General features: G+C 37.3%; 1 protein-coding gene across 1 annotated transcript; it reads left to right on the forward strand.

The window, feature by feature from the left end:
* The first annotated feature begins 607 nt into the window (after window positions 1-607).
* LOC117291161 (probable methylmalonate-semialdehyde dehydrogenase [acylating], mitochondrial) lies at window positions 608-16936 on the forward strand. The gene is made up of 14 exons (XM_033772721.1): window positions 608-713; window positions 2452-2490; window positions 3220-3294; window positions 3793-3954; window positions 5094-5172; window positions 5527-5650; window positions 6278-6308; window positions 6738-6885; window positions 7319-7500; window positions 7898-8027; window positions 8618-8799; window positions 9307-9486; window positions 14625-14865; window positions 15617-16936. Exons 1-13 carry the CDS (start codon window positions 684-686, stop codon window positions 14823-14825), a joined length of 1563 nt encoding a protein of 520 aa, XP_033628612.1. The 5' UTR covers window positions 608-683; the 3' UTR covers window positions 14826-14865; window positions 15617-16936.
* Window positions 16937-19888: the final 2952 nt, after the last annotated feature.

Below are 19888 nucleotides of genomic sequence, written 5' to 3' on the forward strand. Positions count from 1 at the left end.
GTTTTCTTCTAATTTGGATCGAAAACTGGTTGGTTCAAAGACCATCGCATGTTTAGTTACAATGACACTGACTGTTGTGAATTTCTTAGAGGTCTAGCCCCCCCCCCCCCAAAAAAAAGTAACTTTTATTTTAAATCGTCATCATAAAAATCACTGCATTGTTTTATCATTATAGAATTTGAATGTTACATTTGTGTTCTGACTCGACTGCTAGCTAGCTTATCATAATAGCCCGGCCATTGGCAATGATTCGATCACCCATGGAGGTAGAATTAGATACCTCCATGGATCACCCCACAACCACTTATAGAATCAACCAAAAACATTTCAGCATTGAAACCGGTGCATGTTTTTTTCACAACAATTTAGTAGGCTCAATATAGATTGGGAATGTTGGACTTAAATTTCTCTTTTTTTCAAACACTCTCAATTAATTGGTATGAAATTTGCTACCGGGGACAATAATATTCCCCTTTTGGGCACCACCCACCTGCAAAAAACATTTTTAGACACACCTCCGAGATTGACCAATCATGGCTCAACTATTGTCAACCTCGTTTTTAACACGATTTGTTCGATAACGTTGTGGTTCTGCTGGGTGTGAGGTTGAGTTCTTTTGGCTTTCAATAAACTCATTTGGAGGTCATCCGTTTACTTTTCTGGTGCAGGAAACTCACTCCAAAATGTTACGTCTAGCCACTCGAGTTCCCGGGGTGAGTTGTTAAAGTTGCTTTTGGAACTGTCTGTGCTTGGGTAGGATAAAATGTGGTTGTTAATGTTTTTAAAGGGCAGCATGCGGTATGTATAGATACGTAATGAACAGTTATTCAATGACGAAATTGCATTGTGTAACTGTAATATTTGGTACACGACGACATTTTTGGTGCCTGGTTGGTTGTTTGCAGTTTGGTGACGAATTAAGCTATATTCTCTGTGTGGTCCCTAGTCAGTATCAGACCTACACCTTTTTTAAAGGAATGTCATGAATTAATGTTACAATTTGTTTCCTTTTTTTTTCTCTAAAGAAATATTTTTGGGTGGTTATGCTCCTTTTTATTTATATTTTGTTTTAAACCCATTCACAAATTTGAAAAAAATACTGATTGGGTGGTAAATTGTTGGATTATTGACCTTTTAAAAAACATGTTAACTTTATAAATTAAACATTTGGTTTGTGACCTATGCCTAGTTATTTTAAAACAATGTAAACGGAAATTCAATAGCAAGCGCACAAAGCTATGTTATTTCAAAGACACTTCTCACCAAAATGGTGTTCAGTGAGTAGGCCTATGTCAGGACCACCATTGCGATAGTCCTAACCCTCCATCCCTAGGCAGTCGATGGCAGACTGGATTGAGTTACAAAGTAGTGTGCATAAATTAGGCAGCCATCCAGTTAAGACAATTTTTTTACTAGACTTTGGACCAGATTTCCCAAATGCAAATTTTTTACATTTACAACTTAAAATTATATCAAATTAAAACACTTATAATGAATAGGGTAGATGGCCTTAGCTTTCAATCCAAGCCGGACCTTCTTCAGAGGCATAAAACAAGTACAAATAAATACATATCCATTTATAGAAAAAGAGAGGGGAAAGGGATTAAGGGAAGGATCCAGAAAGATTAAAAAATTAAAACACTTATTTAATAAAACACCATCAACAAAATATTTCGCCAGAAAAATATTTCAAAGACTGACTGAATTGGTCATGATCCCTGTGGACATTGACAATACAACAAAATTTGATTTGTGTGAAAACCTACCAAAGCCTACTTTACATTGTCCATTGATTCCTGCTAATCAGAAATTAATCCTCTTTTATCTGAATGGGAAATCTGAGATAAAAAGTAAGTTTGCTTTAGTTCTGCATGATGAACAAGTTATGCAATAGTTGTAGGGTACAGCTATTGCACAACATTGATGTGCAAACAATTTCAAACATCTTTCAAAAAATGTTTCCCAGCATTTAATTATTTGTTGCAGATATTTGTAATTACACAAGAGGCCAGGGTGTCATTTCTAGGATTAAAAATGGTACTTCAAATCAACAATTAAATACATTTCTATTTTAATTCTACTATCATAATGGATGTGAAGTCAAACTAAGATGACTTTACTAAGATGTATGTTGGAGTCTTTATTAAATTCATCATTATATAAATAAAATTGATATTTATATTGCTTTTTAAGCTGTTAATAGTACCGGGTATCAGATTCCTTAGTATGCCTACTACCCCCTTTCTTTAAATTCAAGCATTCCTAACACACCCTGAACTCCTTTGGAGTATGCAGCACCAACTGTCATGGTCAAGGACACAGGTGACCAGGATCCAAACCCAAACTCAAATGAACCAGCCATCTAGAGTCCTCTGCCTTCAGGGTCTATTTCATGCACCCTTGACAGGACAGTCTTTCACTCTATTTAATATTTCCTTACGTCTTCTGCAGGTTGTTGGTGCACTAAGGAGATATTGCCACCATGGAGCAGTAAGTAAAAAAAAAACATGTGTATCTCACCATCACATTCTATCAATGGGGGCAATAAATCAATCACTCATTCAATTACAACATTTGCAATTTGTACTTAATAGCTGTGTGTTGGTTTAAAGACTTGACATAAAGTCACCATACTACATGTAGTCAAAATTATGCAATAGAATTCCTCTGCATGTGATCTCTACAAAGTAAGTACTTTTGTGATAAGTTTCACAGACATGCCCAATATACACAGTGTTGTTTGTTTAGTATCGTCTTTTTGTTTAATTAATGGAGGGTCCTCAATGATTTAAAAAGTATTATGAGAGATCAAATGATTCTAATCTTTCCGAAAATGTATTTTGTTGTAAAATTAATTGTAAACAAAAGATTATACAGGTCTGGGAATCAAATTCCCCCAGTACCATGATATTGGGTCCCTTGAAAAATTTCCCATAAATTTGTGTTTAAAACATAAAGTGGAAGTACCCTTTACAAGAGTTTTTATTTTGTGCCATTCCAAAGATAAAATTCTTGCCTGATTTTGTTGGCCTGAACTTGAAGACAATCATGACAAAGATGAGAAAAAAACGTGTACTTCTGAATATGAAACCTCATTATGATGTTTTATATATAAATCTGAAATTATTGAAAAGAAATTTTTACTTCATACAAAGTAGTGTTTCGCAGCCAGAGTTGATATACATTATTTATTAACACATTGTACTTCATCCTCTTCAGCCCACAACTAAGATGTTCATCAACGGAGAGTTTGTTGAATCCAAGGCTACAGAATGGATTGATGTACACAACCCGGTGAGAAATTATTTTTGTTTTTTGTTCCCTAACTATAATATTTTGTTAGTTCTTTACCTACTTCTCGCAGTGTCATGTCTGCCATCTTTACTAGCAGGTAATGATCCGGCTCATTTTTTGGCAATCCTCAGGTTTTCGTTTGTTCTTGATTGTCTTTTTAAAAATTAGATGTTTACATGTTAAAAGCTTCTAATAATATAACATTATGGCTTCTGACTGGCACCCCGAACAAAGATATTGACTAAAACGGGGATCACCAACATAGGGCTGGATAGCTCAGTTGGTAGAGCTACTGGATCTGCTGATGTAGTAGCTGTTGATATGAAACCTCATACAGTTTTTGATGTAATTAGTAAGTCTTCAAGTGCTGCCACTACCTTCCTTGTTTAAATCTATCAGACGAACACAGCTATTTTTGAGTATTGTTCTTTATACATATCAGCTCTTTGATTGGAGAAGTGTGTATTGAAAAATGTATGTTTAATTCTATCATTGCAGGCCACCAATGAAGTGGTAACCCGCGTTCCCAAGTGCACTCAAGACGAGATGGAATCAGCAGTCGCTGCAGCATCGGCAGCCTTCCCTGCATGGAGCGAAACAACTATCATGACACGTCAACAAATCATGTTCAAATACCAGCACCTCATCAAAGAAAACCTGGTATGATAATAATAATAACCAGTTCTTATTTAGCGCACTTTTACAATAGCCGCATCAATGCATGTTACATTTATGCCCTGGTCTATGGGCCAATTTAATTCATTTAATCATTCTCAGCTCTCTTGGGAGTATACAGCCCTGGCACTCCATAGTGTTTTCATACCAACCTCTACACTTGCAAGTACCCATTTATAACCCTAGGTGAAGAGAAGCAATTATAGTAAACTGTCTTCCTCAAGGACACAAATGTCATGACTGGGATTCAAACCCACACTCCACTAAATGGGGAGCAAAAAAAAAGAGCGTTGGCCTCATTAATACTGATACAGGCCATCAAAATATTCTATTCTAGACAGTTTTGAGAGGCCAAGAAAATATTCTTTTTAATAAATATTATTCATGTTTGATTGTCACATGTAAAATACAATTGTACAGTGAAATGCATTTTGTTTTTGCGTGTCTAAAAACATGTTATACAAAAATACACACTTAAAATTCACCATTGAGACAAAAATACACCGAATATATAAACATTTTACTAAATTAAGAATACGAACAGCTGTGGGAAAAAAATCTGTAAAGTACGATTAAAACCAGGTTTAATTGAACAGAATCATTTTTTTACTGCATGGGCTGAAAGAGGATACAGTAGGAAAATAATTTCCCATTTTTGAATTGGGGGTTTTTACCTCAAACTTTAGGTATTTTGGATGAAATAGGCCCTATAATAGATGGTCCAATTTGCTGAGAGGGGTAGGGACATTTTTATAAACTGCTCTGAAAATTTGGAAATATACACCAGTATAGTTTTTTTTATTTAGAGTGAGAATAACTCCCCACGTCAAATTTAGCAGAGATCAAAAGTTCAAGAGTCTATGCTAGCCTGCAATATGATACCTATGATGAATGCATCTACACAACACTATCATGCAAACACAAAGCTTTGTGTTACATACCCTCTGTGGACATTTCTTTGTTCCGTGCACATAAGAAGAAGAAAAAAACTGTTGAAAACACTGTGTGGACGTGTGTAAGTCCTCATGTTTCAAAACCCTGCCTTGTGTGCAGTTGTGCAACCATACATTTTTATGCTTTGTCAATACAACATGCCAAATAATCAATTTGATCTCTCTTTCTAGGGTGAAATTGCCAAGTCAATCACATTAGAACAAGGCAAGACATTAATCGACGCTGAGGGAGATGTCATGAGAGGACTGCGTAAGTCTAACTCTTAAGAATCAATGAAGATTATCGAACATGAACTATTTTATGTTGGTTTGCACTAAAGCGTGATCACAGAATTGTTCACATTTTGCTTGAATAGTGTTTTTTTTTAAACAAGTGGCTAGGAATGCATACCTCTTCAACAAAAATACATGAAATCTTGTATTTTGTAGAGATTACACCATGCAATTTTTTATCAACCTTGACATCTCAAAGCTATTTTAATTCTTGGTTTTATGTGGTCAATATGAAGCAACATGTAGAATTTCTCGTATATAGTTTTTTGCCTGCCTCGGAATGCCTCGGAATGCACAAGGTGACAAAGTCTTTTATTCTGTATTGTGACAGAGGTTGTTGAGCACACATGTAACATCACATCCCTTCAGCTGGGTGAGTCACTGCCGAGTATTGCTAAGGACATGGACACTTACACCATGAGAGTGCCCCTTGGAGTCTGTGCAGGAATCACACCGTAAGTGTTCTCTATCCTCTTATGTCAAAATCTGCCAATACCAAGTACATTGTTCAAAGTTTTCTGCTGTTCGATCGACCAGGGCCCAATTTCATAAAAATGTGCTTAGCATGAAATTTCTTCCTTGATAAAAAAAACACGATTACCAACCAAATTTTAAACTGTTGCATATTGTTTGTAACTGGCATTAAGCTGTTGTTTACTTATCCTGAAAATTATGTGAACATTTTGTTGGAAATCCTGTTTTCATTAAGGAAGAAATTTCATGCTCAGCAAATGTTTGTGCTTATGAAATTGGGCCCTGTTGGCTGGCATGGCCGAGCGGTCTAGGATTTCCTAAGGCAGAATGTTCTTGGTTTCCAGCTACCACACACATTTACCAAACTTTGTAATAAAACCTTAATTTCCCTTTCAAAGGCTTTAACGAAAAGCAACATTGCATATTTAACAGTGAACAAAATGAGTTGTTCTTTGGTTAGAGTATATTTTTATGATTAAGGGAAACAAAATTCTGCCATTTAAGAAATCCTGGGCAGAACCCTGGTTAATGTAGTCAAAGATATTATGTTCATTCCAGTCATTAAAAAATGTTAAAGTATGATAAATATTTCTATGTATCTTCCACAGATTCAACTTTCCCGCCATGATCCCACTATGGGTAAGTGATATTTTTGTCAGTATTCGATTAATATTTGAAAATGTATGTTCACTTTCTCTTTTCTTTATGCAGTTCCGAAACATTCTGGAAAATTGGTCTAAATTTAAACCCCAAACCAGTCAATATTCCAAGCTAGTGCATACTCCACTCCACATTAAAACAATTGCATATGAAAAAGCATCCAGATACTATTAAGTCATTGAACATTTCAACAGAATTGTCGTTTTTAAAAATCAATGTCAGTCGATATTACTTGTTTTGATTATTCCAATATTGTTTGGATATTTCTTTTTTGGAAGAAATAACGGCTCTTTTAAGATGAAGATTTCCACAAAATTGTTCAAAATTGCCATACTGTACATTTTAATGTTGTTTTATGAAATAAACCAATAAAAATGTAACATTCGTTTAATTCTGTCTGTATAACAGATGTTCCCAGTTGCTGCAGTGTGTGGTAACACGTACGTCATCAAGCCATCTGAGAGGGATCCAGGAGCGTGTATGATCCTTGTAGACTTAGCTAAACAAGCTGGTATCCCAGATGGTGTCATCAATGTCATCCACGGCCAGCATGATGGTGAGCTCCTAAATCAGTCATTGTAAATAGACAAGTCAACTTTGTCATACGTCATGAGATCATACCTTCCCATACTACACTTTAATCATGAGAATCTCTGTGTTTAGGAAAATTTAACATAGAGATTCTCCGGATGAGGTGGAGTGTTCCCACTACACTTTTCAGGACTCAATTTTTTTCCGGATTAACAAACCCGAAACTGGCTTAAACCTGGTAAAATTCAACCCTGCCATGGGTTGGGGGTAACCTACCAGTCTAGGTGTTAGTATTGCACCGGGTCAACAGGTTAGATATCCTAGTGTGAAAGAAACTCATTTATATTCCGATTAGAAGACTATTTAGATGGATCAAAGGTTTGATCTGTTTTTAATATTATCAGCATGACATTTCATTTGCCCTAAGGAAAAATAATGAGATTTGTTTCTCTTGACAGCTGTGAACTTCATCTGTGATCATCCTGCCATCCGAGCCATCTCCTTTGTGGGCTCAGACCAGGCCGGTATCTACATCCATGACAGGGGCAGCAAGAATGGCAAGAGGGTACAGGCCAACATGGGGGCCAAGAACCACGGTGTCATCATGCCAGATGCCAACAAGGAAAACACCCTCAACCAGGTATGATAGTCAAAAGCCAGGCTTATATTTCTTGCGAATGCTTTGTCGTAGCGCATTTTGCTTGCATTAGAATTGGGAAAACACCACGTACCGATTATTGCATCATCGAAATTCGCATTTGCAGAAAGTAAGAACCAGGCTTAGCTGCAATGTAAGATAGAAGACAGAACAGATACCACAAGAACATAGACAATAAAGACTAAGGTAAAGAATCTGGGCCAACCAGGGAAAGCTCCATACACCCCACATATTTAAATCTTTATTTTGTGTACGGTGTCTTGAAACTTGCTTCAGTAGGGGCAAGGGATTCTTATACCACCAATAGTGGGAGGGTTAAAAACTGAATGCATGTATTACCAGAGTGAATCGTAACTGAGTTATTCATTGTTTCTTGTAGCTTTGCGGAGCAGCCTTTGGTGCAGCAGGCCAGCGATGCATGGCTCTCTCAACAGCCGTCTTCGTCGGAGAGGCAAAGGAATGGATTCCTGATCTTGTGGAAAGAGCCAAGAATCTGAAAGTCAATGCAGGTACAGAATTTTGTATAGAATGAGGTCTCGCACTTCATGCCCCCACCCTTGCTATAATTTATGTTGTTAGCTTGTACTACTTGGGGTAGTGTTTTTTTCACACGACGGTTACTCAACTCCCAAAATTTTAAAATCACAGATATTTGGTGTGCCTGTACAACTGATAACTGATAGGCAAGTTTGGGCCTGCAGTCCTAAACCTTACAAAGTCCGACAAATTCCTGAATGGTGTTTGGGGCCGTTGAGAAACATCCATTTGTTCATCATGCATTGTTTCAAGGGTTAAGGTACTTTTTGATAGAAGCAAAACACACAAGTCCACAGTTTGACATCAATCTTACAGGGTTTAAAGATTACAATGGTAGAAAGCTTCTTTAAAATATTACTTGCTGAAGTGCTGTAGTTTTTAGAAACGAGTAAAACTTTATAAATGAGTAAACACAGCTTCTGAAAATAATTTTCTTCTCAGTGTTACTTCCTTGAAGTTGTCACTACAGTATTGCACCTTGAGCACTTCATTTTGGTGGATTTTGCCACCTTATAAATATTCTTTATTATTATTATTGTGTTTGTATCTTTCAACCTTTTAGGTGACCAGCCAGGCACCGACTTGGGCCCAGTTATCTCACCAGCAGCTAAGGATCGCATCCTTGACCTGGTACAGTCTGGAGTGGATGAGGGAGCATCTCTGCTCCTGGATGGACGCAAAGTCACTGTACCCGGCTATGAGAACGGAAACTTTGTTGGGCCAACTCTCCTGTCAGATGTTGAGGTAGATTGCTTATAAACTTCTAAACATCACTTTTTAACTCCTATTGACCCGATTCACCTGACTGCATCACCCATACAAAATCTTAGCTATTCTAGCCGTGCTTTACTTTATCTATCAGAACTAGGCAAAGCTAGGGGGGTGGTATTCAGAATAATTTAGTTAATGAGGATCAAGACTGTTTTCTTCTTAATTTTTTCACGAAACCGAATGAAATGTGTCACCAAAAGGAGACAAGGTCAATATTACTGAATGGCCCAACCAATTTAACTTTAAAATCAGCTAGTAATGTAGGAATGCTGTCTTGTCTTGTCTTGTCATTAATGTACAAACCATCACCACTGGTTATCATTCTTTGTAATCACAAAAAAAATAGTAGACGACCTGATGTTCCGACCCTAGCAGAGTCTTTCTCAAAAGCTATTAAACTATTTTGGGCATTTATTTTGGTTGGTATTAAGCAGTTTACAACAGCTCATTCTATTAATTCTCGATTTTCCTCATCCATAGACAAGCATGAAATGTTACAAGGAGGAGATCTTTGGGCCTGTGTTGCTGGTCCTCACCGTGGACACTATTGATGAGGCCATTGAGCTGATCAATAAGAACATCTATGGTAATGGTACTGCTATCTTCACCACCAATGGTGCCACCGCCAGACAGTATACAGAGAGGATCGACGTCGGTCAGGTAAGATAAGATGAGGGTTACTTGAGCCAGGGCTCTGACTGGTTATCAGCATGTAGAAAATATAACACTGCAGTAATAGTATAAGCCTTTTTTGAGGTATGGCGGACAAGATAGGAGTGTACTGTTTGGTTTGGGTGTATACACACAAAATTACCCAAACCTTATAGTGTTGTAGCATTGTGTCCGCCAAATCTCAAAAAGGCTTATAAGAAATGTCCTTCATGAAAAACTATCCATGGCTCTGAAAATAAATGGCCATAAAAACCTACTTTGAAACGCTGCGGCTGTTGATAGTATAAACTATTTTGAGAAAGGATTCCCTATGAAAAATTTTCCTCTCAAACATTTGAATCAATTTGCTACCTCTGTCACCTCGCTAAATCTGGATGGATTTGTTGTTCAGGAAGAAAATAGCTGACAGTCTTGTTTTTTTCATAATAAGTTCTGGGTATAATAAGTAGACACTGTATTTAGCTGAAACTTTGACAGGTGACTTTAACTTGATCTTTCTTGTTAATTTTGCATATAAATACAAGCTTGATTGCAACTAGATTGCAGCAAGATGGTGTCTCATTACATGACCTTGTGTCTGTAATGCAACAATTTATATCAAAGTGGAATAGACCTTATGCATTGACGTCATCCTGCGGCCATCTTAGTGGAAAAACGGTGACGAAACAATCGATAGGCACAGATTTGTACGCGCGGCGCACAGGATTGGCCAATGAACAACCTCCTTTTGACCTCTAGGTGAGGACGCCCTACTGAAATGACGTCATGTGCATAAGGTCTATTGTGTACTCGGCTGTACCTATGGCTAGTCATTTATGAGAACTTGAACAGAACAGGATCGATATAGCGCCCTCTTGCATTAAACATCAGCCATCAATGTAAATGCACTCATTGAAAGCCAGGGTTCTTGGCTTTACATACAGTATACAAACTTTGATGTCCATTTTGAACAGCTTTGTGTTCTAAAATTAGAGCAAGTTTATATTAAAAAAAAGATTTTTTTTTCATACTTTCTCAGAATATTTTAGCTATATTGTTTTAGTTATGAAGGGTGATATTAACTTGCAAGCAACCATTAGTCTAGTTGGTAAGACACTGCTCTAGAATTGCAAGGGTCGTGGGTTCGAATCATGGTACCCGCTGCCAAAACATAGGATTTGAACTGTCTCTAGATACCGGGCAATCTCGGTAGTCTAGTTGGTAAGACACTGCTCTAGAATTGCAAGGGCCGTGGGTTCGAATCCCACCCGAGTAACATGCCTGCGATATTTTTTCACAGGACTCGGGAAAGTACTGAGTATACAGTGCTAACACACATCGGTGTATGGGTAAAAATTAATAACCATTCCCTTGCAAACAAGAGGTATGCAGGGCCCAATTTCATAAAGTTGCTTAAGCAGAAAAAATACTAGGTAATAAATCCCTGCTAAGCAATAATGAGCAGGATGTGATATAGTATCTTGGCTGGAAACCTTAATTCCGGTTAGCAAAATTTTGTTTAGCTAATCTTATTGTTGTGCAGCTCTTTGAAATTCGGCCCTGGTCTAGATGTATGGCGCCCTCTAGTGTCAAATACCAACTATTGTCAGGCATTGTTGAGTAACAGGGTACATTCACATGTGTATATAGCTGAATTGGAATACTTAGCATGCACACTCATAGAATGGGATACTTGTTTTCTGGGTCACATTCCTTGAAAGTGAGCTCCTTCCAAGTTGCCTTCTACAGATGCTCCTGACTTGTATACCCACTTATCCATGGGATCTGTTCAGGGCATGGGATAAACACACACACAAAAATTGCAAATTGGTGAAAGATGATATCAACATGTACACAGGGAATGTTTATAGGCCAGTGCTGCTACTTCCGATAAGAGATGACTGATCCAATGACAGGTCATGTGCAAAAACGGAGAAAAAAAAACCTATAAAAAAATAGTTTTTGCAGAGTGGAGGATAAGATATGTCCGAGGCAACATGATATGCATTGAGTGTCCAACAGGGATCCTGTAGCCTTTTTTTTGTTATATTGAACCAATATTATTGCACCTCCAGGAATATGCAGGGAATTTCAAGTTGCTTTGTGTTATATGTCTCCCAAGGGATTGTTCTCGTCGCACAGTCAGATTTTATATATTCCCCTGAAGACACTGAATTATTTGTATACAATATGAAGAAAAAAACGGAAAGATTGCCGTTTTTTTTCTCTGTAATCCGCTGGGGGAGCTGTAAAAACCAATGGATTACAAGCATGTATTTGAAAAGAGTGGGGATCGAGAATACATTCAGACAATGACGCTGACACCCCCATAGGCTCAAACTGCTTCTGTCACAACATTGGTTATTGACAGTTGCAGATGGTGTATTCCCTCAGATGAGAGTCTTTATGAAGCACGGGTCAGGGGATTGAGCAACACAATAAGACAAGGCTCAAGAAAACTGATGAGTCTTGAAATGTTTAATTCAAGACACTTATTTTCTTCTCTCTCTCGATAATATTCTCTTGTGATTGCTTGTTTTTGACATATTACTGTAATTTTTAAGCTACGTTTATTTCTTCTCCTGGGGCAGATTCTGCGCTGTGTAAAATCTTTTTATTATTTATTATAATCGGGAGGGTCTTTAGGGATTGTAGGTCAGGGCACTGATGCCCAGAGCATAACAGTAAGACATGGATGGCTCAAGAAAGCTGATGAGTTTTGAGTTGTTAAATTAAGCATATTTTTTTTTTTTTTCTCCCCCTCTCTCTCTCTCTCTCTCTCCCTTGTAACGATTAAAAATACTGACCCAAAGTTTGACATAGTTTTGAAAGATTTCAGACAGGATTTTATTTATATTCAGTAAGAGCAACTTCTAAGTCGACCCCTCGAACTCGAACTGCTTTTTTTCTCTCTCTCTTGTTGAACGCTTATAAATACTTACCCCAGGCCCCGGCTTTTGTCCAAAGTATGACATAGTTTTACAATAATTTAGACAGGATTATTTTTAATCGGGAAGAGCAACTTCTCAGTTGAATACTCAAAATTTTTGTTTGTTCTTTTCGTAAATTTTTGTTGTGTTACTAAAGAAAACTGACAATGTTTAGCAGGGGGTGGGGTGCAGTAAGATCAGTAGTGTGCTATTGTCTGAAAGTATTTTTGACTAAACCTAAATTTAATCTAGCTAAATATATTTAATAGATGTTAAATTAGCATCTGTAATGATGAATGTTACTTTTCAGATTGTTGTGGAGAAAGAAAAAAAAATCAAGGGACAAATTACTGGGATGGGATTCGAACCCACATCCTTTGATTATAGAAAGAGCAGGTGTCAAGCAACTAGACCACTGAGCTTGCATAATAGCTAGAGGCCAGTTTGAATCCTATTCAGTAGTGCTAAACATAGACATTTAATAGACCGTATCGAATATCACGTCACCATTCAAAAACCTGCCTTACAACATGGCGACTGTGAGTGTATGCGTGGGGTTGTGTGTGCATGAGCCATAGAAATGAAACCGGAAACGCTGTGTGTTATGTTGATGTACGCGTTAAGATGCGCTACAAGATGGCTACTTTCATAGCAACAAATTATTCAATACGGTCTATAGTTTCTGTTTGATCTGATAGTCAAAATAGGACTTTCATATATTCATTCAAGGTGAAAATGTGTTGATTTTGGGGGTTTTCTACACTTGACATAGATAATTGAAACCAATTTTCTTTCATTATCGTGGTCAAGCGAAAATTTTCTTGGACATAGTTCACTGAAAAACAGGACAGTGTCATTCATTTGTCTTTCATTACTAACCAATGCATCAATTAAAAACATTGTTCAACCCAGGGTTCTCTACCCTAAATTTTCTAACTCCCAAGTTTGGCTTTGGATCGCTGCCAATCCTTTCCATCTGTTTTTCTGGCCCCCGAAATACCAAATCCAATTTGACAAGTATACCAGCTCATCCTATTATTTCAGGCGCAGAATTCCTGAACCCCTCCTCCTGTCTTATTTGTCCCGGCCGAGTGTTTGTCCCCAGCCAGGTTTTTTTTTATCTGGTGTTTGTGCAGTAGATCTCTTGAATGGCTTGTTGAGTCCCATGCGATTGTTAGTCATATCCATACATAGGCCTTGCACACACAAGACACATACAGGTGTTTTCATAGGGATTTGATGTCTCTTGACATGATGTGTATCATGGATTGATAGATAATACGGTCCTGTGCTTGTGATGGATCAGCTGTTCCTTTTTCTTAAGTCTTTTTTTTTTTCTTCCTTCGATTACCCCTCAAGATTTTTTCTTTATTTGTCGGAGGAGCCTCATGTAAAATCCTCTCAGGTGTCCCAGGGATATAATGATTCAGTTTTGGAAACTGTTGATGGCTGCTGTAGGTTATGTTTTACAAGAACTTCAATGTACTTTGAAGGTGCTGCCTAGTTGGTTTTTTAAAAACAGTGCATTGAGTTCTTCACAGGTAAGTCCAGAAAAGTTCTTAAAAGAACTTACCTGGACTTAATTGTATGGCTCTGCCTACTGTGGAGTTCTTCACTTTCGCCCATCTATATTCTTTACAAGGTGTCATTAGCTCAGAATTATGCAGTAAGCAGCATCATAAAATTGGGCCCTGCTTCTAATCAAGAACATTCATTGCAATTATTTTGTGTTTTTCCTTTTGAATATTTTTGGTTAAATAAATGAAAAATCACTACTTGCAAATATACATGTAGCAGATATTGAATGAAGCCCAACCATGAATGTGCTATCTTTTTGAATAATGAGAGCCATTTTTACAGCACCTTGTAACGGTTCACAAGATGATGCAGCCATCATGTTAGGGCAAACCCCTCATCTTAATGATCAGAGTACCTTAACACACAGCACCTATGGCGTGACATCCTGATCCAAAGGACGAAGCAATAATGGTTAAGTGTCTTGCTTACAGACACAAGTGTTGAGACTGGAATTGACTCCATTCGTTTATATGAGGATGCAGGCAGTTTCTAGAAAGCATTAAGGATGATATTTAATTGTTAATTGTACAAAAGTAAATGTTTTTTAACTAAAGGAGTTTAACATTTTCTTTTCTCTCTGGAATGTTAACTTAAATTTTCCTAAATCTCTTTCCGTTGCTTCCATCTCTTCTTGTACAGATCGGTGTCAATGTTCCCATCCCAGTACCCCTTCCCATGTTCTCATTCACTGGCTCCCGTGGCTCATTCCGTGGAGACACCAACTTCTACGGCAAGCAAGGAATCCAATTCTGCACCCAGATCAAGACGATAACCCAACTGTGGAAGGGTGAGGATGTATCCCACACCAAGGCAGCCGTGGCCATGCCAGTTATGAAGTAGACAGGTACCCACCCAAGGAACTGATGAATTAAACATTAAGGTGAGATTCTATCTAATACATATTCATGAGGCTGTTATTGATTCATTTTATTTTCATATGCAGTATTGATATATGATGGCTCTACATTTTGAACCAGCTATAATTGTGTATTGCAGAAATGTGTTTAGAAAAATCTCATAACTATTTGACACTCTCGTACAGCGCTAAATCCTTACACAAAAAATAGTCTGCAAGAGGCCGTCACCGGAGTATAAAATATCAAATGAAAAATAAGCATTTTGTAATTGAAATAATCAAAATTTGTTTTTGATTAGGCAGGAAGGCTTGCATTGTATTAGTAATGATAATAATAATCGTTTTTTATATCGTGCATGGCATCTCAAAGCGCTTCCAACAATAATGACGCTTTACGATGTTAATCATTGGCTCAAAGTACCATAGCGTTTAAATTAAAATTTCGATTTGAGTTGATTCTCATGTCCGTTGTTTTTTAAAGTACTCTTTGCTATTGGTTAATGCTGCCACTATTACCGACGCTAATCTTCCTTCAACCACTGCTGTTGTTTGACTCGATGGTGATTGTGAAGGACTTCATCTTAAGATGGCACTTTACCCAGACATGTATAAATAGTTGAACCACCCAGACTTGAGCTATGGATTGAATCCTCGAAACTGGCAGTTATTAACGCTTTCTTCTACTCTGACCACGCAGCCTGAAGGTTTAAACGGACAGGCTTTTCGTAAGACAAGTGATCTCTAAACTCATCTTACTTTTTTTTCACATTTTCAGGACATTTACATGCTAAACAATGTGACTCAAACTTTAGGACCAAACATCTGGGGAAAAAATACAACAAGTTGACTACAATACTCTGGCTGGAATACAACACCAGATAAACCTGAACAGTTTCTTCACAATAAATATTGTACATGAATTCTAAAAGTTTTATAAGAAAGATATAGAACTGCATAGAATAGTGTACAAATAAATGATATATTTTAGATACACATAAGAAACATACGTTATTTCAGCAATCGTAAAACTCTTATTCCAGAGAGTTATTTTAAAGCCTAAAATGTACCATAAGTTTGCAAAGAAGTTTTGACATTGATGTAAAACTTTGATCCTGCCAATTGTCGATGGACTAAGATTCTTTATTTGACCAGGCTTGGTTCCATCAAGGAGATCGTCTCTTAATGGAAAGTATTTTGTAATGAGTGATCGGTCTTCTCTGTCTGGAGTTAGTTTGTTTTGACCCCTTGAGGTCACAGACCCAGATTATGTCGAGTGCTTAAGAATGTTGTTTTAGTAGAGAGTAAGCATTCATTATGAATTTGAAAAGCATGATATTGATAGGCTATAATGAGACGTCGCCAGCTTTGGTTTATAGCTACATAATGTGTAATCGGGTTGGTGTAGTGGTATCTTTCCTCTCCTTCCACCTCTAGGGCCCATGTTCGAATCCTGCCGGGGGCACTATGTGGATTAGGTTTTCAGTCCCTGCCTGACGGCATGGGGTTTACCCTGGAATAATTCTCTGGGCTTTTCCTCCCACATCGAAAACTAAAACTTCCTTTTGTTAGAGTCGTTGGCTTCACAACTAGAATAATTTAAATGAAAAAATATATATGATACTGTTTATTTTGTGTTGGTGTTACCTGAAGTATAAACCTTAGTTGTGGTTGCAGCCATGTTTTCCTCACAACACAATCATCTGAGTTAGGCAGAATGTATGAGAATTTGAAATATTACTATTTTAAATGAAGGGAAACTATGGCCATTGCTTGATGCAGGTTATTACAAAGGCAGCGAGATGATTTGGGGAGGGCTAAAGAGAAGAAAAGCATTATTTAAAAGAAAAATTATTATATGTAATTTTTTTCTTTTGGTCCTATCGTAAGGGTAAACAAAATAAAACAAATCTTCAATAGTCGAGCAAGTGTAGAAGTACTTCCTTACGTAATTGTTTTTTTGAACGAGCATGTGAAAGTGAAAGATGTGTTTTAAAAATCACCCTGAGATCATTTTGATGATCAAATTAATTATTATGATTATAATCATACTATGTTTTACTGCTTTGAAATAAATTTACATCTTATATGTTGCCAATGTTGCTTCATTTGTTTTTATTTTATTTTCTGTTTGTCGTTTTGTTACTTTTTAGTTTTCATTTCCTTCATTTATTTGTTATATTTGTCCATTGTATAATGTAATTGTTTCACTTTCACATATCCTCTTTGATTCCATTGTGGCTTCTAAGTAATGAAGCCAACATTGGGGATGAGCCAGCCTTATTTTAGGCCTGGTGGTTTGGCCCCAGAGTGGGGGTTAGTGGAAAAGCATACATGGTGCCTGTGTTGCAGAATCTGGCTTGCAGAAACTGGCTTGCAGAATCTGGCTTGTAGAATATGGCTTGTAGAATCTAGCTTGTAGGATCTGGCTCACAGAATCTGGATTTCAGAGTCTGGCTTGCAGAATCTGGCTTGCAGATCTTCATATTTACATCACTAGTTCTACAGCAGTAGAACTAATATGAACTAGTTGCAAGTTATTGTTCATTGAAATTATGGAGAAATTTCACCTTTGGGAGGGGGGCTTTTTTAGCAAACGTGCTGAACAGTGAGAGTCATTATAATAAAACTTCAACAAATTTGAATAATATCATCAATCCTGTGGCTAGTTTTCACAATTTAATGTCATTACTTAAATACCCACACACTTGATTTAAGAATTTTGACAGTAAAGGATGCGAGAGATAACAGTTTTGCAGCATTAAATAACCCAGCACCCACCATTTTTTGAGTTCATTGTTTGCTTCAAGTTTGTTGTTAATCTTAAACCGATAATGCTGAGAGCATTTAAGTTGATTCAAAATGTCTGTTTTCGCAGCTACTTTAACACAATTGCATTGTCGAGTTAATATGAATTTTGAAAGTTATGTAATACAGTGTACCCTGTTAAAAAAAAACCTGTATCTTCACTTTGCAGACAAAGTGGTTCATTAAATAAACGATTGTTTCCACTTATTTCCATTGAAATTTTTTTTTGGGTAAGTTTTGGACATTCCAACTTCCATGAAAGAGACATGTTAGTAAAGCAAAACGTCCAATCTATCTACAGTACTATTGTGCCTGTAGAAGTCACAAGCAATTTCTTGCCCCTCTTTCTCTAAATGCTGCGAAACTTAAGGTAATTGGAAACAGAATATTTCCCTCGGAAAATGTGACTGTTTTGAAAGGTATCTTATGGTCTATAGATACACTGGTTGTCTGATCCCTTGAGATGTTTGGAGTGCATGCGAATCATAACACCCGAACCACACTAGAAATCCTCCAGGCAAGATTAAAATTTTGTCTTCGTTTTATGGCACAAAACGGCCAGATGTTGTCCGGATGTTTTGGGCTTGACATTCAAAAAGGTCCCCCCCCCCCCCTTTTGATGTGTGAATCTTTGTTTCTTGCCGGGGGAAATCTCCGCTGAGGACTGATGCTGTATTTGATATCAATGCCTGTTTATGTGGGGATGGAGCATGGGACCGTGGCATTTACATGGACCGAAAGATTTGATTTCCCTTGGCGCTCAATTCCATCGGCCAGCAAACACTGAATCGATCAGTCCTAGACGAGTCAAAGTTTGCCGTTGAATTTCTTCTGTTTATAGATATCCCAGGTATTCTACCTGATTCTCCATCTCTCTTTCTCTCTCTTTTGCTAAATGCATTCCCTGTCCAAAGTAAAATACCCCTGGCTTTAAATCTTTTGATACCTTTTGCAGATCAAGTTTTTTGGCCATGACATGAATCCCTACTCACCCTAAATGAAGAAGTATGCTATGTTATTTACCTGTAGAATTTACAGCTTTATTAGTAGTGGAGTTATTGAGAAAAAAAACTGCTGTTTTGAAAAAATGCTGACGCTCTCTATGCTATACTGCTTTGAGCAGAAATACTGTGTGGTGAAATATGAGAATCAAACAGTTTACTTCAAAGCACTGTTTTCCCAGGAACAAACAAACCTGACCGTGGTGGGCCAAGTGTCAACAGCACTCTAAAAGTGGCACCACCGGATGATGATGATGATGATGATGATGATGATGATGAAAAATGATCAGGATGCAGGAACTTTTACCCTAGACTCCTTGAAAATTGATTTGTTTTACATGTTGATGCCTCCTGGCACCGTTCCCATACTCATGGTGGTAACAGTTCACTGCAGAAGCTGGCAACATGTTTCCTGCCAAATAAACACTTTGCTTTTGATTTGCGTAATTGAAAGCCTTTGGAATAGTGTACCAAACTTGTTTTCCTTCATTCCAATCAATATCAAGGTAAAGCAGGTTGTTGTTGAGGGGAATTTTATAGTTTGTATTTAAAAAGTAATAAACCACAGGGGAAACTGGATGGGTAAATGTTAAATAATTTGGGGTAGAACAAGGAAAAGATGGCTAGAGCGGGATTTGAACCTGCAACATTTGGATTTATGTGATTGTGTCGACAGCTAAAACGAAGACCACAGTTGCAAATCTTGCTCTAGTAAATTTGTTGTTGTTAAACCCCAAATTAATTTCTATTTATCTATTTGCTTTAAAGTAATGACCTTTTAATCTCTTGCACTCCTGAAAGTGTCTTTCCAACCAATTGCTCATGCAAACAACAAATAGTGTAACAGTCACTATGACTTTAATCTAAAAATGTGCAAGCCATATTAACAAATTAGTTTTAGGATACTGTTGGGGAAAGTTTATCTAAAAATGTGCAAGCCATATTAACAAATTAGTTTTAGGATACTGTAAATATTCATACACTGAATCTCTACTCCCAAAAAGCCAGCCTCACAACATCCCTTTCAGAAATCTTATATGTTCTTACACGCTCTTAACGAACGGCTCAACTTTCAGGACTTCAGGTCTGCCAAGGTATGGGATGAGGTAATTCCGTGTCTCTGGAAATGTCAAACTCATCTTCCCTCGGAAACCTAACCGGCAATAATGAGGAGTTACCGGGAATCAAATGTGACTTAAACCAAAGAGAACTTTGTTCTTTTACTCCCAATATGGCCTAAC

Source organism: Asterias rubens, chromosome 1, assembly GCF_902459465.1.
Source record: "Asterias rubens chromosome 1, eAstRub1.3, whole genome shotgun sequence".
Lineage (NCBI taxonomy): Eukaryota > Metazoa > Echinodermata > Asteroidea > Forcipulatida > Asteriidae > Asterias > Asterias rubens.

Coding starts and splice junctions, on each gene's coding strand:
- LOC117291161 (XM_033772721.1), top strand. CDS start 684: ATGTTACGTCTAGCCACTCGAGTTCCCGGG. Junction 714..2,451: donor TAGCCACTCGAGTTCCCGGG/GTGAGTTGTTAA, acceptor CGTCTTCTGCAG/GTTGTTGGTGCACTAAGGAG. Junction 8,800..9,306: donor CTCTCCTGTCAGATGTTGAG/GTAGATTGCTTA, acceptor CCTCATCCATAG/ACAAGCATGAAATGTTACAA.